This window comes from Rousettus aegyptiacus, unplaced genomic scaffold, assembly GCF_014176215.1.
Source record: "Rousettus aegyptiacus isolate mRouAeg1 unplaced genomic scaffold, mRouAeg1.p scaffold_m13_p_1, whole genome shotgun sequence".
NCBI classification, from domain to species: domain Eukaryota; kingdom Metazoa; phylum Chordata; class Mammalia; order Chiroptera; family Pteropodidae; genus Rousettus; species Rousettus aegyptiacus.
In genome coordinates this window covers 32,661,447-32,685,934 of record NW_023416284.1, presented here as the reverse complement: position 1 = coordinate 32,685,934, position 24,488 = coordinate 32,661,447, and the positions used below count along the sequence as shown (strand labels likewise).

Here is a 24,488-nt window from a genome sequence, read left to right as displayed (position 1 = left end):
TAGGCTTTTCACTTCTATATCAGTATAGCACATTTCACATATTTTGACTATGATTCTTACTGTGTTTTATTATGATTACTTATTTGTTCGTTTTCCTCAATTGATCGATAGCCTCTTTTACCCCTATTCACTATGCACTGGAAATTATTTTCACCTTCTGCATGCACCATCTCATTTAATCTTTAAACAATTTTATGAGTTTACAATTGGAACATTTGAGGCACAGTATCTTGTCCAAGGTCACACATCTAGAGAGGAGTAGGTAGTCTTATTCTAGGGTTCACTTTTAATAACTATTAATAATTGTGCTTTTAACAACTATGCTTTTAGTAACTATTACATGCTAACAAATTAGAATAACGAGTGAATGGCAGAATGCCTGCTACATAGCAGGTGCTCAGTGAACATTTAGTGATTAAACCAAAGAGATACCAGATTTCTTTAGTGTCTTTTGGTAGCCAGAATGTATTAGTGCATCACTGTATTTGGAGATAATTATTGCTGGATACAGTATTTGTTTTAATTTTATTCGTAGAGAGTGTGTATTTTTGAGGATATTCGTGCAATAATACGAATTTTCTTTTTTTTTCAGCAAGACTTTTATTGTTTGTCTCCTCCCTCTGTTATATTTTGTGTGTGTGTGTGTGTGTGTGTGTGTGTGTGTGTGTATTAAGTTTATTGGGGTAACATTGGTTAATACAATTATATTATTTTCAGGTGTACATTATAATGTGACATCTGTATATTCTACTGTGTGTTTACCACCCGAAGTCCAGCTTCCTTCAGCTACCGTATATTTGATCCCCTTTACCCACTTTACCCTCTCCCTACCACCCCACAATTTGGTCCCCTTTATCCCATGTACTTCCCCGCTCCTACCCCACCTCACTAGTAACCACTACTCTATAGTCCTCTGGTAACCACTAGTCATGAGTCTGTTTGTTTGTCTATTTTGTTGCTTTTAGGTTTATATCCCATATATATTTAAGTGATATACTATGTGATTTTCAACTTTCTCTCTCTGGCTTATTTCACTTTGCATGATTATCTTGAGGTCCATCCATGTTGTCACAAATGGCAGTATTTCATCTCTTCTTATGTCTGAGTAATATTCCATCGTATGCATGTACCACAGCTTCTTTAGCCAGTCATCTGTCATAGGACACTTTAGTTGCTTCCATGTCCTGGCCACTGTGAATAGTGCTGCTATGAACATCGGTGTGCAAACATCTTTTTGGATATGGGTTTTCAAGTCTTTGGGGTAAATACTGAATAGAGGAATTGCTGGATCATATGGTGGATCAATTCTTAGTTTTTTGAGGAAACTCCATACTGTTTTCCATAGTGGCTGTACCAATTTGCAGTCCCACCAGCAGTGTATGAGGGTTCCTTTTTCTCTGCATCCTCTCCAACATTTGTTATTACTTGTCCTGTTGATTATAGCTATTCTAAGAGGAGTGAGATGGTATCTCATTGTGGTTTTAATTCGCATTTTCCTAATAGCTAGCGATGTTGAGGATCCTTTCATATATTTGTTTGCCATTTGTATGTTCCCTAGGGAGAAGTGTCTGTTCAGGTCCTTGGCCCATTTTTTGATTGGATCATTTGGTTTTTTTGTTGTGTTGAGTTGGATGAGTTCTTTGTATATTTTGGATATTAGGTCCTTATCAGAAGCATTGCTTGCAAATATATTTTCCCATTCAGATGGTTGTCTCTTTACCTTGTTGACGATTTCTTTTGCTGAGCAGAAGTTTTTTAGTTTGATGTAGTCCCATTCATTTATTTAAGCATTTACTACTTTTGCTTTTGAGGTCAAATGCATAGATTCCTCTTTAAGTCCAAGTCCTTGAGTTTAGTTCCTATGTTTTCTTCTATGCATTTTATTTTTTCAGGTCTTATATTTAGGTCTTTAATATATTTTGAGTTAATTTTGGTTTGTAGTGATAAACAACTGTCTAGTTGCATTCTTTTGCAGGTGGCTTTCCAGTTTTCCCAACACCATTTATTGAAGAGGCTTTCCTTTCTCCACTGTATGCTTTTGGCTTTTTTGTTGAAAATTATTTGCCTGTATAAATATGGGTTTACTTCTGGACTATCAGTTCTGTTCCATGGGTCCATGTGTCTGTTTTGCTGCCAGTACCGTGCCATTTTGATTACTGTCGCTTTGTAGTATAATTTGAAGTCGAGCAGAGTGATTCCTCCAGCCTTGTTCTTTTTTCTCAGGGTGGCGTTGTCAGTTTGGGGTGTTTTGTGCTTCCATGCAGATTTGATGAATTTTTAATAATATGCATTTTCAAGCTTTTTCTTTCAATCTTTTCTGGAGGAAGGACTAATTATGATTCTGCATTGTCGATGGTTATGTGAATATAGAGGCAGCAACACTGTAGTGATGTAAGATGACTACATTGATTTCCGTCCCTTTGCCTTTCTAGTCTTTTGATCAGGCAAATGCACAGCTTTAAAAGCCTTTTAATTTTTTTTTATGGTGAGCCAAGAAAACAAACATGTTCTCAGGAAAAAGTGGATCTGCCGAGGAGAGATTAACTCCTTTAGGGAAGCAGGTACCATTTGGTAAATTGCTCTATCCAGGGCTCTAAATGATATCCAGAAAGAGGGCATTTTTCTCACATGGATGAGCACTTTGTTTTCTGAGAGAATCTTCCTAACCTGACTACTTGAATCAGAGCGGTTACTTTTCTTTAGATGGTGAAATTTTGGAAATTAATAGGCTGGACAGAATAGGATTGTTGTATGACCTTTGCTAATTTTCCAGCATAATGAGGTTCTTAGTTTTCCTTTTTATTTCCAAGGTCTCCTAATCTTTTTAAATATTCCAATGTTACTCAGGTGTATAATTTGAGTTTCCTTCTTTCAAAGAGTCATAAAGCTGAAAGAGGCTGCAGAGGGTCAGTTGCAAGGACCTCTAGATCCCAATTCACCTGTTCCAATGGGCATTTAAATTCAGAATATTAGTTAAAGTATCTGTTGTTCCTTATCTACTTCCTAGATGATTTAAGATATTTTTCAGTTTAATCTCTAGTGTGAGATTAAAAGATCTGATGAAAAAATAAATTAATAAAAAAGAGCCCTTTAGAAATCAGAAAGAGAAAAGAAACTAATAGCCAAAATAAAGAAGAAAATATGCACCTCATTATTCTGGAAAATCAAGTGAACTATATAGCGTAAGTTTTATGCAAAGAAAATAAGCCGACATTTAGAGGTCAAGTACATAGGCTATTTAAGTTGACTAACTTCTGAAAATAATATTCTCTGGACAAACACAGGAAAAATTTACAATTTTAAAGATCTATTGTTGGAAATTTTCATAGCTTTTTTTGGGGGACTAGTTTATGTTTCTCTATTGTAGATATAATAATAACTCACTTTTGCACAGCATCTTAAGATGTTGTTGTTCTGGGAATTTCTCCATCAGAGCACTTGATGTTTTGAATTGAAACGATCCACTTGTGTAATTATTGCTCTGGCTTGACTATAAGCTCCATGAAAACAGGGACTGATTTATTCATGTTTGTATTCCCAGTGACCAGCATAAGGCCTGGAACAGAACAGACCTTCAAATGTAGCCGCTATGACTTTGTCATTTATATTGCTTAAGAATTTTTGGCATTTTCTTTTTCTTTATACATTGATTCAACAAATACTTGTTGAATACCTAGTTTGCACGTGACAGGTGCTGGATATACAACAGTAAACAAAATGGAAAAATATTCCTGAACTTACATTCTTACCAGAGAGGACAGAAGAAAACAGTACTCATAATAAATAATCTTTATAGTATGCTTGAATGTGATGAGTACTGTGGGAAAATTAGGGCAGGTGAGAGGAATCAGGAATATGGGAAAAGAGTATTTTGCAACATTAAATATGGTGGTCAGGTTGAGCTCTTTGAGGAAGAAAATTTGAGCAACAACTTGAAGGATGTTGGGGAGTCATCTATATGGAAATGTGGGGAAAGAAAAGTTTAGCAGAGGGAATAGCCATTGCAAATCTCTTAAAGCTGAGGTGTGCCTGACAGAAATAGTGAGGCCAAGTTGTATGAGTATAGTAGGAGATGAGGTCAAACAGTTGAAAGTGGGATGGCAGGGGAACAGATCATATAGAATCTTTCAACCTATTTCTTATTTAGAAAAAAAAGTACAGCTTGCTACCAGCATTAATTTAATTTTACATAAACAAGCTCTTTGAGGTTGAAGCAAATCTGACTGGTTTTCAATGTGAAAATAAAATATAAAACTGTTCTTGGAGTTATTTCTAAACAGAACTTGGCTCTCTAATCCTAATGTAACAGAAATGTATATGATGATCAGTATTTAATAATTTTTTTTTCTGCATAAGGCAAATTTCAAAGCATGGAACAACACAAAGTCGGACATCACATTCCATACAAAAATATTGCGTTTCTCTCCGGACCTCCTTGCCATCCTTGTTGTTGTACAAGCAGCAAACTTTGCAGTTGGATTCTGTTTCCCTGATGTTAATGGTAGCTCATGGGGAAATGTCTTCTAGACAGGCAAAGAGGAATGACGTCATCAGTGCACAGACAACCTCAAAGACATTGCTGCCCTGGCTTGTGAGGCTTTTCCAGCATTCTTTCAGTCACTGTCAGTCCGAAGTTCACATGGCCAATTGTGTGCTCAGGATTGTCCTTATGAACAGGATGCAGGAGTTTAGTACTGTAATGTTTAAAGGTGGTGAAAGAACTTCTTATACCAAAACTTGTGCCTTTTGCTCTCAGTTGGGTAAAAGTGAGCATTTGATCAGCTGAGGCCACTGTTTCCATATTCCTGTTATAATTCACAATGACACATGGCTTCTTAGTTTTACATTCTATTTCTGTTGTCCACTTCAATCACAGTACCATTGTGGAATATTGGCAACATTGTCACCTTGTTCTTGTCACACCATTGCAATATGGTAAATTCACCACAGATTTGGGTACAGTTGTCCCCTTTGTAATCCTTTTTTTCAGGTCATTTGGCATCTGTTTTCTGTTCAAATGAGCTATCCCAACTGATTCAGTCCTGTTTTGATGTAATTCTCTGAAAAGCTTTGGAGAAATATGGCAAATTTAGGGGGTAAGGTTAGGACTGTAATCCACCAGTTATTCGGTGTAAATGCTGCAGCCGCAAGCACTGTGGGCGTATTTTCTTGGAACAAACAGGAAATGGGTTAAAAACTGGGTTTTACTCTGAATGAAATGCTAAACCCCATGAGAATTTTGAAAAAGGTGTGACATGCTCTCTAATGTTTTGGAAGGATTACTTTGGCTATTTTGTTGAGAATCAACTACAGGGGGACAAACAAAGAGACCAGATGTGAGAAACCCAGGTAGGAGAAGATAGTAGCTTGGATCAAAGTGATATCTGTGTAAATAATAAGTGGCTGGATTCCAGATATATTTCATGATGGATTAGTTATTCAGGATGACATTAACAGAAGACTCAAGGATGACGCCAATGTTTTTGGGCTTCGGCACTGACTAGATAATTTATATACATGTTATCATTTAATCTTAATACTATAAATAAAATATTTTTATCTTCATTCGACACAAGAAAACTGAGGTCTAGAACAGTTAGAAGATTTGCCAAAGCTTCAAAATTAGTAAATGGTAGGGCTAGGGTTCAAATCTGTGTCTGTCTAATGAGGCTTAGGAGTTTTCCAGTACGTAAGAGCAAAACACATCATCTCTCCTAAAATTTGTAACTGTGGTCTTATGCCATGGTTTTGAGTTTTAAATTTCCACATTTTCTTGTCCCAGTGCTATCCTCCCAAAACAAAAAATTAACTTAAAAAGTAGTAACAGGATGGATATATTCCTGGAGTGCCTGGAAGAACCAAAAACAAATGCAAAACTCCAAAATCCCTGAAGGGTCATGCCCTTGATACTGATAGCACAGGGATTCTTACAGGTAAAGCTCCAGTGTAGATGAGCTTAAAATTGAAAATTATAAAACACATAAGGAAACAATGTAGTGTGGATGGAAGGTAGCAAACTCAACAAACACTAAGATTAAATTCCTAGACTTTTCAAAGAGAAGTTAAAAACACATAAGTTTAAAATGATTAAAGACATGAAAGGAGGACTCAGAAGTCAACTAAAGATATCATAAAAGCAGATCAGGCATGTTTGTAAAGAACCAACTTGAACTTCAGAAAATGAAATATATAGTCAATGAAATTAAAATTTCTGCAGTTGGGTTAAATATCTGTTAGACACAGTGAAGAGAGATCAAGTGGAAGACAAAACTGAGATAGCACGGAGATGAATAGAAACGAAATATATAGAAGTTAAGTGACAATGAAATGAGAAAGATTAGAATCTCAGAAGAAAATTAGATAGAGACAATATGGAAAGTAATGATTTGTGAAGTTAGGAATCTCTGATTCAGGAAGTACAATACCTGAGAAAAATAAGCAAAACTAAATCCTTTAAGTCACCTCTTCCCGACATGTTAGCAGTGAAACTGCAGAATAGTATAGTAAAAGAGAAGTTCTTAAAAATAAGTAGGGAAAAAGAATACTTTAAGAGGAGTGATATTTCTAAGGTTCTTGAAGGTAGAGGTATTTAAATTTATACTTTGCTATGTCGGATAATGATCTTAAAAAATTTTGAGGATAATAACTACTAGAACATAAATAGAATGGGAACTTCCAAACTGGCAGAGAGGAAGAAGAGAAATAAAGAAAACTCGATTAAATGGAAGAGAAGATAGGAGAAGAAACAACAAAAGTGGAATAATTAGGAAAAGCCAGATGACATAAACTCAGGAATTGCAATAAATGTAAATGGACTTTATTTCTCAGTTAAAATACAAAGGTGTCACATCGGATTACAATATTCGATTATGGTATGATGAATAAAATCAGACTCAAGCTAGAGTACCTGGGTTTACAGCCAGGTTCTATGAATTACTTAGCTTTATGACCTTAGGTAATTTACTTATCTCTGTATCTTTGTTTCCTCACAGGAAAATGAGGTTGATAATAGAACCTAACCTCCTGGGGTTATGATGTTTAAATGAGTTAAAGTAATTTGGCAATTTGATGAGTGTTTGGCAAATAGTAAATACTGTGTAATTATTAGCTGTTAATATCAATTGAAAACTAAATTGATTATTCTAAGCAGAAATTTTACATTGTTCCTTCTTTGTATATGATGTCATATTTTCTTTTTACTACTTTCCTCACAAAATTAGCTTAATGCGCTATATATATATTTGCTTAGAAATCTTTTATTGATCACCATGTTTTATCTCTGCTTTCTATGTATAAATATTAAAAAGACTTTTCATATAACCTTAAAAGCTACAGATTAAAATTGTTCTTTTAGAATAAATTATTATAGGTATTAATATATGATTTATAAAGGTGTATTACTATTTTTGATACTTATTAAACATAAAAATAATCAAACCATATTCGATATACCTAATGCAATTTCACCCCGTGCAAATGCTGTTTAGCCCTCAGCCACAGACATACAGGAAATGATCCCAGAGTTTTCTGTGTTATCCTCTTACTACCACCACCATATATAGTTTCCTTCTTTCTCGTGCTCTACTCCACAGATTTTAGGTGCTTCGACAGCCTCAAATTTGATTTCTGAATATTTAACACACAAAATCTCTTTAGTCTGGTCAGGCTTGGTTTCCTGCCATAGTTGGGAACTTTTTGGCTGATGGAGAGTCAGTACTAGTGCGGGAGCTGTGGTCATCTTATGTGTATCTCTTCTCTCAGAGATTGCTATATCATGTTGTATCATGTCTGGAAATAGTTGTTTCATGTATTTTTCCAGCTTTATAATTTTTTACAATGGGACTAGTCTCTTAACACTTACTCTAATATGGATGAGCCAGAAGTAGAGATATTGCTTTTTTTATAAAATACTTTTTCTTTTAGAGACAGTCACATGTTTGTTCCTTCTTTCATTAATGTGATTATTTGGATTGATGATTTTTAAATGTTAAACTAGCCTTGCATTTCTGTAATAATGCCAACTTTTCATGATCCATCATCTCTTATTATACATGATTGGATTCAATTAGCTAGAATTTTGTTTAGTATTTTACATCTAGGTTTAGGAAAAAGATTCACCTCTATGTTTTAATAATATGTTTTAATAATATCATCATGTTTTGGTGTCAGTGTTTTTCTGGCTTCATAAAATGAGTTGGGCAGTGTTTCTTTTTGTGCCCCCTTGGTTAAAGTTTGTTTGAGAAGGGCTACTTTATTATAAGTTTCTAAGAGTTAGACTAAAACCATTCAGGACCAGAATTTTTTTTGTGGGAAAGTTTTAAATTAGAGATATTGTCTATCTACTCATTATTGAATAATTCACATTCTATATTGCTGCCAATAGTAGTTTTAGCCAATTGTGTTTTTATAAGAAATTGTACATTTCATCTATTATTCAAATATATTGGCATAAATAGTTCACTATATTGCTCTTTTTTTTGCTTATTTAATGTATAACAAATCTGTTTTGCTATTCTCTTTTAATCTTTTATATCAATAATATATATTTTCTTTCTCTTTATTTATTTTTGGATGAGATTTGCCTAGGTTGTTAGTATTAAAAGCCTTTTTGAAGAACCAACTTTTCACACTTTAAATTTTCTATAGAGTGCATTTAAAAATTTCTATAATTTTGGAGTGTACAGCCATGCCACGCTGAACACACCCGATCTCATCTGATCTTGGAAGCTAAGCAGGGTTGGGTCTTGTTAGTTCTTGGATTGGAGACTACCCAGGAATATCAGGTGCTGTAGGAATTAAAAAAAAAAAAGAAAAGAAAATTTCTATGATTTTAACTTCTTTTCTTTGTTATTTTCTTCTACCTTTTGTTTGAAAGTGTTGCTCAGTTTTTTAGCTTCTTACAATAGGTTAGATACTTAATTTTCAGCTATAGGTATAAATCAATGAAAATCATTTACATCTATGTGTATGTATGTGTATATATATGAATTTCCATTTTAGAATGAATTTAGCTAAATCTCATACATTTTGATTGTCATATATTATAATTCAGTTTAAAATACTATTACTATGATAAGAGAACATATATGGTGTAGTATAAATTTCTTTGAAATTTGTTGAGATGCTTTATGGGCAAGCATATGATCAATTTTGGTAAATGTGCCTTGTGCAGTTGAAAAGAATATATATTCTGCAGTTCTATAAATGTCAAGTGTTCTATAATTAGAACTAGGTATCCTTATTAAACATATTTTCAAATTGTCTCAATCCTTTCTGAATATTTTCTTGTTTTTTTTTTCTCAATTAGTAGTATTGATATATTAAAATTTTTCACCATTATTCTAAGTCTTTCTCTCTTCTCGTCAGATTTTGCTTATATATTTTGAAGATCTATTGTTAATGTATATACTTTTAAGATTTTGATATTTTCTTGAGGGAGTTACCTTTTTTCATGATGAAATATCTTTGTTCATTTCTGGTAATATTACTTGATTTAAAGCCTACTTTGTCTGATATAAATACAACTAAATTAGCATTCTTTTTAATAGTGCTTTTCTATTATAACTTGTACATTTATTTTCAGTTTTTATGTGCTCTTAAACATAAAGCTGTCTTTATAAGCAATAAATAGTTAAGTTTTTTATCCAGAACCATTTGTAATATTTAGCCCATTTATAGTTAACACAAATAAATTACTGATATGTTTGTGTTTAAAATCTACATTTTATTTTTTGTTTTGTATTGTCTTTCTTATATATTAGATTCCTATTTGCTTTCTTTTATTGCCTATATATAAATAGAATGGAACTAGACGATATAGGGGCATGTCAGCTTATTTTCAAATAGCTGATCCAAAAGACCGTAAATTGGCACATGGTTGAAATATTACAGGTAATATGAAGACAGCATTGTTTACACATGCTAACAGAGATGATACATACTCCTCATAGGAATGGTGAGGAAGGTCAACAGAATAGTTTCAGAACAAAGGCCAGATGCTTAATGTTATGTGAGACTGTAAACTTAGTGATAACAAAAACCGTATGTTTGATTTACTATCTGTTCTGTTTTACGACACATAGCATGGCACATTTTGAATGAATAACTGATTGAATGACTGAATAAGTGAATTGGCTGTAGCTGTGGTATATTCCAAAAAGCAGCACAATAGAGTCAGAAGTCTTTATTTCAATGTCTCACCCTGGTGCATTAAAGTATGAACTTAAGCAAGCACTAAACATTTATGAGTCTCAGTTTACTCGCCATGGGTCATGATGAGGCTTTAATAATATAAAGGATGTTATTTTTGTGTGTGCATGTGTATATGTATCAAATCATTTTGAAACTATAAATTTTAGACAAATATCATATGTTATTATTAGTATTATATGCAGGAGCAATTTTAAGAGATGTTTTTCTTTATTAAAACCCATTTATAGTATTCCAAATGTAAAACAAAATAAGAACCTCTTTTGAATGTTGAAATGCCCGTTAACGTTTAATTTTTATTCATGAACTTTTAGAGGGCAAACATAATAGTACCCTTTTCACTTTTTTTTTGTTTTCAGGATAGTAATTTTATTAAGCATAACTTATAATGTACTTTCCACTTATGTTATCTCTGTAGTTTTCCAACCAGCTTTGTTTGGTAGAGAAATTGTTAGTCTAGTGATTAGTCATATTGCTTGAATTCAAATCCCAACTCTGACTCTTACTTGCTTTCATGCTATATAACTTTGGATAAGTTATTTTGTATGTTGTCCCTTGATTTCCTTATATGTAAAATGGGGATAGTAATAGTTCCTACATCATAGAGGTTTTTGTGAAAATTAAATAGATTAGTCTACCTAGCATTTAGGACAGTCTGTGGCATGAAGAAATGCTCAGAAAATGTTAATTTTCTATTGAAAATTTGTTTATATTAATTATATGTATTAATTGAAATTAATATTCATATTAGTTAATTTAGAGATAAATACCCATGTTTCTATTAGTATAATCCTTACTTTATAGCTGAGGAAACAGGTTGGAAAAGGTGAAGTGAATTTTCCAACTTAGTTAAGAGGCAGAAGTAAAACTTGAGCCTAGATCTTCTCATTCAAGTTCAGGGCCATCGTGTAATAAGTATTCTGCCCTCTACAACACAGGGCTTAGTAAATATATTTGGATGATAATAGTTGAAAGGACCAATTTATTGAGGAATCTTCTTGGGAATTATGGAGGCAACTGAAACTAGAAAAATAAAGATAAAGTTTTTAATTCTAAGTAGTTGATGTTTGTACTTCCCTATCAATGTATTTTTTTTTTTCTTTTTAATGTGAGTATATTTAACTGTAGGTAACTGATTGTTCTGGTTCTGGAAGGAAGAATAAGTCTAGCTTCTCAGGCCAAATTTTAATGAGATTAGATAAAATCTCCCTAAGGTTAATTAGTATGGTTTTGGGATGGGTTATCTTACTATCTGGGATCACTGTCTGATCAATCCTGTAATCAGGCAGCCAAAGAATGTTACAACTGGAAGGTACTTTAGAGGTTAGAAAACTCAATATTCTGATTTTGCACATGAGGGCCTGAGTAAGTAAATAACTTACCCATTGTTGTGCAGTGAATCAATTCAGGTCTGCTGATTCCCAGGTTAGTGCTCCCATCTATTATCGTACCCATAAAAACAAACAAACCCAAGAAATTGGTGCTAGTAGAACCCGTAAAAGAAATAAATTAAAACTTTGCCACATATATGGTTAAAGTTTAATTCTGAGTGTTTTCTTTTTGGAGAAAGACACTAGAGCATATTTTAAAGCAGCATACGGCTGTGCTCTTCAGATACAACACTGACATCTCAATCAATTGCCTTGTTAATGTCTATAAACATTTGTATTCTTTTTTAGTTATTGGTGATCTGGTTTGGGAATTCACCAGACTCTGTGATTTATTTTATATCCCATCCCACTGTTAACATTTTGGACAATTCATTGCTCATTTGAATATTGGAGAAGAGACAAAGAATGGAAGTCACACTTAAATTTATACATTTTTGATATAATACTTCTCTTGGTGTAGAAAATGGAAATTAATTTCATGATCGTGAATTTACCATTATTATTCTTATGTAGTAACTACTTCTAATTTTTTAATTACATATTATTTAACATATTCTAAAATAAATTTGGAGATATACGAAACATAGTACAAATGCATAACCCTGTTGTGAGAGTTAAATAAGATCAAATATATTAGAGGTGATTCATATACCATAAAGCTTAATACAAATACATAAGGTATTATTATCCTTGTTATTTGACTACGAAACTGAAGTTTGGTTGTGATTCGTACTTGTTTTATTGAGGCTTGCCACCAGCTCCATATAGCATCCCAGTCTGTCAAAGACCCAAACAGATCTGCTGGGTCATGAAGACTGGAAAAGCTGCTTGTACCACAGCCCGGCCTAGCAGAAAGCCTCTTCTTATCCTGGGCTGCATTCACAGTTGGCAGCCTTAGAGATCATAAGTACTGTACTTACAAGTACTGAATGGTGACAGATGTCAATGTTGGAGCTTATAACATTTAAATGTATATACCATTATGCTGCATGAACTTTTATTAAAATCTGGTTCTCTTAATTTTTATTACCAGGTAACCTTGGACGAGTGGACCAGGTCTCTGAGTTTGAGTATGATTTGTTTATTAGGCCGGATACCTGTAATCCACGCTTCCGAGTCTGGTTCAACTTTACTGTTGAAAATGTGAAAGAATCACAGGTGAGGGAAATAGTGGAAATCTTCAGTGTGGTTTTGGTAAGAAGATTACACTTTTGTTTTATTTTAGAAATATTAAAAAAATAAAGACTGTATTAGGAATGCGTTCTTGTGTATCTATAACAATGGTATAGATTTGTTTAGAGAGATATAGAGAAATAGGTAGAATATGCTGTTTTTGTTATCTAAAGGATATTAAATAATGCAAGTAGATTATCTGAGAACAAAAAGTATTCTTTACAGATTGAAACATTAGTGTGACTTGCTAGGCTTCCTCGAAGAACACCATAAGGAACCACAGAAAATGATTTGTACAATATTTATTATAGAGTACTGTTCTCTCTATTATTACCTGCGAGTCATTATACATTTTTCACAGGCCTCAATTTCAGAATGAGCTTTTCTTCTCCTATACAATATGATGTTTATATATTAAAAACAATGTAATTTTGTAATTCATCCTATTTTCCCTTTGCTTTGGCTGTTGGAAAACCCAGAGCCAATTTTACAATCCTCTCTAATGATTTTGGAAAACGTTTTTGCTTGTGTTTCTGTGTATTGACTTTTCTTTTATTCCAGTCATGTTAATCTCTCTTTAACCATGATTTCTTCATCTACATTTTCTGACTGTATATTTTTATAATCTTGTTCAAATCTTCTTTGAATGAGAGAGTATATTGATGAAAATAGAACTAAATACATATACTTTGAACGAACCATAATAAAAATCTAATCCCAAGAAATCAGTTATCATTCTGTTTTATTAAGACAACTGATCATGGAAGACTCTGCACAAACTTTGTACACATAATGATATAATTCTTTTAAGCAGTTGAAAGCATAGCGCTATAACAACCTCTGCCTTCTTCCTTCAGTGTCATCTTTTTTTTAGTACGTTTTTGGGAGAAAGTGAGGAGTTTAATTTCCCCTTTCAAGTCTATTTAGTTGTTTTCTCTTTCACTTGGTTGCTTGCTGCTCTCCATTTCTGTCAACTGCAAGTTGAATCATGTGTCAGGCATGTGTCAGTGTCTAGAATTTAGGGACTCTGGGTCTTCCTTGACACAGTGCTGTTCCTGGCACATTGTCTTCAGCAGAAGAGGGTGCAGGAACAGACACTTCACTTTACTACTGACTCTCTTAATTCTCTACAACATTGCTGACACAGGACTTGGTTTATGTAATGTTTACTAAAGTTTATGGGCTAACCGGAAGGAATTCAACATATTGGGGAGTTCTGAACATTATTAGTTAAATATGATTTGTCTCAGCATTTTAGGAGAAGTGGGGAAAAATGTTAAATATTACAGAGAGCCGTTCAAGCGCAAACTTTAGTTCCTAGTTTTGCTTCTTGGTTTTACTTCTTTCCCATGGATGATTTTTTTTTTTCTTCAGTTTTTTCATAGTAAGAATAACAATATTTCTCCCCTCCACCCATCTTAGGAAAACCTATACCTGACCCTAGGATTGTCCAGCTTATTTCAGGACAATATTTAATTCTTAAAGTGCATTTTCCAAAGTCTATGTTGCTGAGTCTTGAGAATATCTCACAGCAGGAAGCTTTAGCCAGATGTGTTAGACTCCCTAAATTTTAGTCCCCTGTGAAGATCTCTCTGCTATCATGAGGTGAACACACACCGCTCATTCTTTTGTTGGTGTTCTTGTCTCATGTCAGTAACTTAGAGTTGACATGTACACACACTACTGAAAAACAAACAGTAATTCTGAGGTAATATAGTCAATTCACATTTTCATAAAAGTAGTATAATCTGCCAGAATTTATAAATTCACAAAGGGGTTACATTTTTTCCTCTTTATGTATAGCATATGTACATCTTTTAGCTTGCCTCTTGCATCCAGGAATCCACTAACTCTTAAGCAGGGAGACCTGTTACTTTTCAAACAACAGCATCATTTATCCTCATTATATATCCCTTGCTAAATAGTGACATAGTGGAAGCTCTGAGATTATAGTGTTTCTTTAATTTTGGGCAACATTAGATTTTTAGCTCAGTTTTTCTTTTCTTTTTCTTTTTCTTTTTTTTATGTTACTCTTAAAGAGCATCTTCATATAGCTCCTCTGGTCAGGAGAAGGGATGGGAGGTGAGATGACTAGAGAATTAGGAAAAATGTTTTTCTTAATTTATACTACCTGAGATAGTCTTTTAGATGAGTTTCATACATTTCAGAGTATCTTGTTCTTCACTTCTCTAGTTTGCTTACAGGTATGGTTTTTGTTGTCGTTGGTTGTTTAAAATGTCTCTGCCAGAGTGTTATAATTTTCGTATTACATGTTGAATTCATGCAAATTCTTTTGCAATCTTGTCTATCAATTCAGTAAGCAAGTAACATGACAATTTTCCAAGGAATTACTGTAATAAGAGAGTTGGTGCTATTTATGGATCCCTATTTTTAAAATTGGAGTAACCGATATTTGTTCCGTCTCTCTGGATTTTATCTTCACATCCAGTGGTGTTCTACCTTCATTACAGTTAGAAATCATGAACATATTTATCTAGTTTCCTGAAGCCTGATGCTTTATCAGCCTCTTTCTGTGGGCCATTGCTTCATCAACTGTAATCACATTATATATTTATGGAAATCTGTCTCAAGAAGGGATAAAGATTTGTGGAAAGATACAATATATATCACTAGCTCACAGGATATTTGTTTTTATGATTGTCCACATGAAAGAGAATGATTTTACTATTAAGTTTGACTTGTGGGGTCTGCTTTCATAATGTCTCTTCTAATCCTTTTCCATCTCTCCAATTTCCGTCAAAATGAGACCTGCATGAATGTAATCTTGTCAAGAGCCTTATTTAGGGTTTGGTACTAGTGGGCAAAAGACATGTTAGTCATCAAAGGCTGATTTCATTAAATGAATGTTAAGAATCACAGCATCAAATATACTGTATAAAGAGGTCTAGCTTTTCAGTTATTTTTCTTGATGTTTTTAGGAAGTGATAAAAACTTGGAACATACAGTGCTGTATTCTAGGACTGATATATTAACCTCCAAAAGTAGAGGCTAAATAGTGCATTTGCAGGAATCTATGAAAACTGAATAACCTGGTACCTTTATTGAAAAGTAATTTTTTCTCTGAAAAACCTGTATTAAATATTGTTATTTGGAAATTTATTATTGTTGCAGCAGAACCTTAATGTGATGTGAAAGCAGATTATCCTATTTAAATACTTATAATAAAACTTTAGCCAATAAGAGAAAATAAAATGATATGTCTCGTGTATTTAAACTGTTTTTTTCCTTTATATTCTTTATACCTTTTTAAATTTATTTTCCCCCTTACTGGTTATAATGATAGCCAAAGCTCAATGTAGTAAATTTGGAAAATATTAATTGTTAGAAGCAGAGGAAAAGCATACCCACCCACTCAAGCATCTATAATCTTACTATCAAAAGCAAATACTATTAACTTTTTGGGATATTTACTTTTAGGCTTATTCATTTTATTTTTAGAGCACAATTAGTTAGACCATATATGCTTTTTTAATGTCTTGTTTTTAAATAAACAGAACAATATCACAAAGCAATTTTATATTATTTTAAACTTCATAAATATGGTTGTGCAAAAGCTATTTACTGTTGAACTATTTCCTTACTCTTGGGCATACAGATTTTTTCCTTTAACTATTGTATAAATAACACTGCAGTGAACATCTTTATGCATGAAGTATTACCCACATTTTGTTTTGTTTCCTTAAGATAAATTCCTATGAGAGGAATTGATGGCCAAAGGATATGAATATTTTAAAGATTCTTGTTGCATATTTCTGAATTGCTGCCAGGAAATTTATACTGTTTTGCTGTCCCATCAACAGTGAATGAGATGCTTTTCCTTGAATTTATTGCTTTGTTTTATGAACTGAGATGTTCATACATTTAGAATAAACTGTTTCTTTTTCTCCAGTTACTTTGAAATTTTACAGAAATAAATGGGATATGATGCAATGTTTTAGGCCTCTGGTCATAAAATAATTAATTTTATTTCAGCAATAATGTGAGACAGCAAAATAGATCTATTGATTATTATTTTCACCTTTTTCTCAATTCATCAATCCTCTTTTATATGGGTGTGCCAACAGATCGTCCTCTGAGGTATGTAATCGGATATTTAAAAAAAAAGAAAAACTTTTTTTTTTTTAATAAACAATGAAGCATTTCTTACACTGTTGTAAGTAATAATGGAGCTTAAGTATACATGCACGAATGCCAATGTGAATACATTTTCATTCTTTTAAGTTGGTTTTAGTTGTTTTCATTCAAAATCATTTAGAGAGATAAATTTGAGTTTCTGGAAATTGAAAGTCTAAGAACTATAGCTGGAATTATTTGTTCGTATACAGTATTTATAATCATAATGTACATATATATCAATACATTTGTGTGTTTATGTTAGTGTATTTGTTCATTATATCAATTATACCAAATACTATTATCATACTTTAAAGCAATAGCATTCAAATGTAAATTTAATTGGCATTTCACTTCATAGTATTTATTAAATAGGCATTTCATATTTCAGTAGACACGAATGTTTTTTATATTGCTAAATCCAACAGACATATTATACCCATTTTCTTAATTTATCTTACATTTGATAGATACTGTTGACAGGTCACTGTTGGTAATTCTGTTATCTTAGCTTTCCTTATATTCCTCTTGTGATTCTCCTTGTTTGTATTTCTTCCGATTCTTCTTCATGGACTTTTCTTCTTGTACAAACTCCTTAAATATTGATACAACCATGATTCCATCTCATATCATTACATATTATATCTATTTTTCACATTCTCAATTCTAGCTATTCTTGAAAATCTCTCCTGAGATAAAAACTTCTAGATTTAAATGCCTTTTGGATATTAATACTAAATGTCCCATGGATATCTCAAACTCATCATTTGCAAAAGTTAGCTCTTTATCTCATCCTCCAAATCTGCCTCTTCTATCTACTCCACATTTCCAGTGAATGTTACTACTATCCATGCAGTTGTTCAAACTGGAAACATGGGAGTTATCTCAGACTCCTTTCTTGTGGATCAATATCTAAAAATAGTAATAATGATATTAATGTAACCACCATTTATTCATTACTTATACTGTGCCAGTACTGTGCTAAATGCTTTGTATTGAGTTCTCACAACTCAGGGAGGTTGATACGATTATTATTTTTCTCTTATAGATGACAAAACCGAATTTGTCCCTTGATTTTACCACCTCTAAATTATTACCTGAATTTATGTGTCTTTCCATTTCTGCTGCAGTCATTTAAGTTCAGTCGATTTTGTGTTCTTTGGACTATGGAAGTTGTCTTCCAACATGTAGTTTTGTACAGAATCTTATGGTGTTTAATTCCATTCTTCACACTGGAGCTGGAATATTCCATGTAAACTGCAAATTTGACCTTGCCCTTCCACTGTTAAACCCCTCAAATAGTTCCCTATTACCTTTAGAGTAAAGTCTAAGCTTCTTAGCTTGGCATATGGTACTCTTCATGATCTGGCCCTATTTAGTCTGCCTTGACATAAATACTTATTGGCCTTCTTATAGTTTCCTGCAGAGACTATGTTGTTTCACACATCCCTGCATTTTGCTCTTTCCTGTAATACCCTTCCAACATTTCCTCATTTGAATTAAGCTCAGGGTTTGGAGTCAGAATGTAAGGGTTCGTATTCTACTTCAACTATGTACTGTGTGACCTTGGGCAAGATATTTTATGCTCTCAGTTGCCTACCTAACTGAAATAATTTATACAAAGCTATTGAAATTTTTGCCTGACACATATTATTTTTCTTATCATTAATATTTAACAAATATTTATTGTATACCTATGATATGCCAGATACTGTTCTGTTTGCTCAGGAATCAGCACAGAATATAACAGACAAGGTCCTTCTGTTTTGGGGACGCTTATATTTTATCGTGAGAAGAAAGACAATAAATAGGGGCAGGTAAAAAAAAAGATATTTTTAGAGAGTGGTACATGCTCCCATAGTGTGTTTACTCAGCTAAGGGTTTTTTTTTTTTTTTTTTTTTTTTTTTTTAGGTATTTTCATTTTTTGGCAATTGTGAATTAAGTGGCTATAAATATTCTTGTACTTTTTCGTGTTGGTGAATATAAGTTATAACTTCACTTGGGTAAATATTTGGGAACAGAATTGCTTGGTCTTATGCTCTAAGTGTATGTTTAACTTATAATTAACTGCCAAACTGTTTTCCAAAGTGGCTGTATCAGTTTGTATTTTCATCAGCAATGTATGAGAGCCCTAGTTACTGCATAGCCTTGTCAGCACTTGGTATGGTCAGTATTTTTTAATCTTAGCTATTCTAATAGATATGCAGTTGTATCTCATTGTGATTTTGAATTTGCTTTTTCCTAATGACTGATGACTGAAAATCTTTGCATATGCTTATTTACTATCTGTATATATTTTTTGATTAAATATTTGTTCAAAATTTTTGTCAGTGTTTTAAATAGGGTTGTTTGTTTTATTATTATCAAGTTTTAAGTATTTCTCCTATGTTTTGGATATAAGTCACTTGTAATGTATTTTGCAAAAATTTTCCACTGACATTGGTTGATCCTTTTATTCCTTTAACATTATCTTTCACAGAAGAAGTTTATATTTTTTGTGAAGTCAAGTTTATCACTTTTTTCTTTTATGCATCAGGCTTTTGATGTTAATTTTAAGAAATCTTTGTCTAACTCAAGGTCACAAAATTTTCTCCAAAGTTTTCTTCTTTATAGCTTTGGGGTTTATATTTTCATAGTTTTGGGTTTTATATTTAGCTCTATGATTCATTTTAAATTGATATTTACATATGGTGTGAACTATGGATTGGGGCTTTTTTGCAATTATTTTAAATTTATTTTTATATATGGATGTCTAATTATTTTATTACCATCTGTTGAAAAGACTACCCTTTTCTTATTCAGTTATTTTTGCATTTTTCTTTAAAATTAATAGCCATATGTATGTGAGTCTCTTTCTAGACTCTGTTCTGGCCCACTGAAATATATGGCTATTTTTTCTGCAATTCCATATTATCTTGACTTCTATAGCTTTATAGTAAATCTTGATATCAGATTGTGTAATTATTCCAACTTGTTACCCTTAAAACAATTCTTTTGGTTATTCTAGCTTCTCTGTCATTTCACATAACTTTTAAAATAAGCTTATTGAGTTCTACAAAAAAAAAAAAAAAATCCTGCTATCCTGCTGGGATTTTAATTAGAATTGTATTGACATTGTAATGATATCTTTTTTTCCAATCCTTGAACAATGTCTGTTTCACCATTTCTTTATGTCTTGTTTGATTACTTTCATCACTTTTTTGTTTGTTTTAATTGTTGGTTTTTTTTTTTTTTTTTAAATATACAGATCTCACGTATATTTTGTTAGATTGCTGCCCTAAGTATTTTCTTTCTTTTTGGGTGCTATTGTAAATGAAATTATTTTAACATTTTTAGTTGCTAATTGTTCATTGCCAGTAAATAATAACAATACACTGACCATATTTCCTACATTCTTGCAACCTCACTTATTCTAGTAGCTTATTTATCAATTTGGGATATTCTACATGGGCAGTTATGTCATTTAGGAATGTTGAGCATTTATATCTCTATGCCTCTGTTTTTTTCTTGTCTTATTTCATCAGCTATGACCTCTAGTACAATGTCAAATAGGAACAGTGAGAGTGGACATTGATTGCCTTATTTCCAATCTTAGAATACATCCAGTCTTTCACCTCTAAATATGATGTTACCTCTAGTTTTTTTTAATATAGATGTTCTTTATTAAATTGAAGACACTCCCTTCTACTCCTAATTTTCTAATAGCATGAATAGAGTTTGAATTTTGTCATTGCCCCTGCAGCTTTTTAAGCAAAGCATGGAGTCACAAAATTTCAGAGTTGAAAGTAATCTTAACTGTCGTTTCTTCATATTTGAGGTCTTCACATTTACTATCATCTGAAAATTATACTCTTAGAGTAACATTGTTGTTCTCTTTAATTAAAAATGTATAGTTGCATAAAGGACTTTACAATATTTTATTTATTTAATTATTTAAATATATACAGTAAAGCTGTGAAGTATTATTAGGTAAGAAAACAGATTCATTGAAGGTAAGTTACTAGCTGACAATCAGAAATCCAGCCACTTATGACAGCTAAATGTTCTTCTCATATACTGTGTTCGTTTTGTCTTTTAGCCTTTATATCAATGTTTATAGAATGCCTTTATACTCTTTATTCTCCCAAAGCCTGAGGGTCAGAATGATGAAATGAGTCACTCAAGGTCTCATATTTAGTTTATAGTAGAACTGAGCATATTTCTCAGGCCTGCCGATTTCCATGCTAGTTCTTTTGCCCATTTATAATGGTTTGCTCTAATTTTCATTTTAAATGTAGCTTTCTTTTCTCTTATTTTTATCTCCCACAGTGCAAATATCTTGGGAGCCTTTGCTTGCCTGTCTTGTAATGTCCTGTATATAGACTTTTGGCACACAACTTTCACTTTCAAAAATTAATGTATCAAATGCAATTTTATACCGATTACAATTGTCTCATTGATTTGTTGCTCTACTGAATTATAAGAGTATAGAAGAATTACATTTGGAGTTGATACCTTATTATATGTTAGTAGAAAGAGATGACTGAAATAAAAATTTAAAAATGGTTTTTAATTTGTAGTATCTAAAATAAAGTGATTTTGATATAATTCAAGAATTTTCAACATTTAGAAATATATTGTTAAATGTGTCACTAAGTGAAAATATTAGTCTGTAAATGCACTGAATAAATGGCAATTAAATATGGAAGGATATTCTTTTCCTTTTAATTCTCATTCCTCTTTTCTCTCAAAGGTAAAAAGTTAATCCATAAAATATAACATTTGATGATGCAATAATATTTATTGTGTCTTGTTTAAAAAACATGTCTGATAAAACAGCTGTTTTGTTGATGATATTTAACTTAATTCTGCATGTGATTGATATTAACTGATTTTTAAAAAAAATTCCTTTGGTCAATTGATTGCGCCTAATTTACTCTGTTCTACTAAAAAGAATGGGAGAAAGTTGAGAGCAAAGAAGCCGAGCTACTTCCTCTTACTGAATTTATCTGAGTACATAATGAATGCTTAGATTGGGAGATTGCAACATGTAAGGGAGAGTAGAATCCAATAATCTTGAATTTAAATTTAGGCTTAATAACTACTTACTAGTTTTTGGCTTTCAGATAATTACTTAACCTGAGTCTTATTTTGCATATTAAATAATTATACTTCAAAGCATTATTGTTTAAATTAATTTGAAATTTAATGAAATAATGAACATCTAAAAGACCTTGTCGTATGGTTTACTTTTAGAAAAATATTAGTTAAATCTAATCAAGAAGTTTTAAGAACGTATTATGTTGTCAGGCATTGTGCTAGGCACTGACGATATAATGATAAAAAGAAAAGAAAAAAGATGTCCCTATGCTTCATAGAGCTTACATTTTAGTGAGTGAAACATAAACTGATAAGCAAAAAACATGAGGGGAGTAAACCTTCTCACTAAACTAAATTAGTTGGGATTATAAGGCAGTAACATTCACTGTCTAAATGTTACTTGTTTAGTCAAGCTCAAAAGATTCTCTAACCACCATAGAATGCTGTTGCAATATTTTTTATTAGATAAACAACTAACTGAATGGTTGACAAAAAATAGGAATATGGCTAGAGAGAGTAGTTTCATTTATTTAACAAACATTTTGTTGATCTACTGTGAACCCAAGCAGTTATATAAGGAAGTCCCTTTTTGTACTCATGGAATATATACTCTAGCAATGAATCAAATACATAAAAATATGTAAACCAATGTATAAAATAATAAGTTTATTACTAGAGATACAGGTAAGTTATTATGAAAGTTTATCTCTTTATTGGACTGTAAGGTCAAGGAATAGATAAAGGAAGATTACAAAGATAAGGTAGTACTTGATTTGATCCTTAAAGCTAGTCTCGAATAGGAAAAACTCATTTTAGTCAAATAAATATTATAAACCTGATATGATAGCCAAAAGCTTCAATTTAATAGTGAAATAAGTATTGAAAACAATTAAATCATATCATCGTGCCAATTTAAATAAAGCAAAACATATCTATATTTTTATTAAGATCGTCAAGTTTGTTGCAGAATGGGATAGTCATATTTCATAATTCATTGTGCGTTAGCATCAGCGTTATAGGATGTGATATAACATGTTTACTTGTTTATGAGAAAACTTCTCATATGAGCTTCTTATTGAGGAATTTCATCCTGGATTTTTTTTTTCTTACTCTTTGTATGTGGTTTTTAACTGCTGAACAATTAAAAAAGACCCAAATTTAGACTGGAAACTTATTGTGACATAAACTTATAAATATTGCTGTTGCAATATAAATAAAACACAGATGTAGAAAGTGAAAAAGATCTTTATGCAAATGAAACTCTGGGTACTAGAAACAGAACATCTTAGGCTAGATGAGTCTTAAGCTATGGGTTGTTTGGCTGATCTTCTGCCAAAGGAATGAGAGATTGATATTTAAATTTTATGCAAAGTTTCATGGCTAGTCTAAGCCTTGCTTTGGCAGAACAAAAGCAATAAAATCATGAGGAAAAGGCACTGAAATTTCCATAGGCTTTGATTTGCTCAATGTATGGAGAAAGCTCTGGAGTCTAAGCAGATAAACTGTCAGAAACTCTTGTTATTCTTCTTTGTGAATCTGGAATGGCCCAAACTGTTTGGAACCTGCCCTACCTTTGTAGTCACCTTTGGATTTCAGCTGGCTTGCATATAGCATTCCATGGAGTAACAAACTAAATACTGATAACTTTTTGATCTTCAATTCTGGTTTTACTCCAATCCATCTTTCCAGGTGCCTGACAGACACCTCCACATCAATATTGTACAAAAGAGTCTATACTTTCCCAAAGTCTGTATCCTTTTTCATTTTTTTTCTTAGTTCATTGTACCATTCACTGTCTATTTGAGTATCCAAACTAGAAACTTACAATTCATTCTTGATGATTCATTTATTATTCGTGCTGTCCCCTCTGTCTGAAAGACCTTTCTCTAATTCTCACTCTGCCTGGCTAACAAATCATTTTTAAGATATAGATAAAATCTCTTCTGAGAAGTTTCTTCATACTTCCAGACTGTACTCCCAATAGCTTTTATTGCTGATGTGAACACATTGTGGATACTACACGATGTAATTGGTGGTTTGTATGCCATTCCTCCCACCCTGAATTTCAGCTACTTTATATTAGGGACTGTGACTTAATGAATTCTTATTTATATATCGTTAAAATGAGCTTATTGTGAGGATTGAATGAGCTAATACTGGGATATAATAGCACCAATTACCCTTATTATTATTTATTACTATTATTATGTTGGTTTCTTCAATACTTGAATTGAATGGTGCCTCCCTTGGAAAAATGGATATGTTGACAAAATGAATGTGTTTAATAGTTATTTCTGTATTAATACCCTGGTACTGACTCCTTTCCGACGTAAGACTAAGCTCTTTTGGGGGTAACCATATTTTCCTCCCAGGCTGATCTGCTTCTCTAGCCAGTGCCTTTTCTGCTTGAATTTGTGTCTAAACCTAGAGGCCTAGTACATGCCTGTCTGTCTGTCTGTCTTTCTCTTTTTAACCCAAAATACATGTTGGGACTTTGGAAC

At 32.4% G+C, this 24,488-nt stretch overlaps 1 protein-coding gene and 1 pseudogene across 4 annotated transcripts in view; both read left to right on the top strand.

Moving 5' to 3' along the window:
* The window catches only part of AGBL4 (ATP/GTP binding protein like 4), a 992,639-nt gene that overhangs the window by 119,176 nt on the left and 848,975 nt on the right, over positions 1 to 24,488 (top strand). For 2 of the 4 annotated variants that reach the window (XM_036233741.1, XM_036233753.1), the window contains exon 3: positions 12,634 to 12,794. The exons of 1 other annotated variant lie outside the window; for it this stretch is intronic. In XM_036233741.1, coding sequence (XP_036089634.1) covers positions 12,634 to 12,794 — 161 coding nt within the window. The remainder of the gene's footprint in view (positions 1 to 12,633; positions 12,795 to 24,488) is intronic. One more of the 4 variants, XM_036233744.1, reaches the window with a different exon arrangement.
* Positions 8,677 to 8,795, top strand: LOC118605273 (annotated as a pseudogene).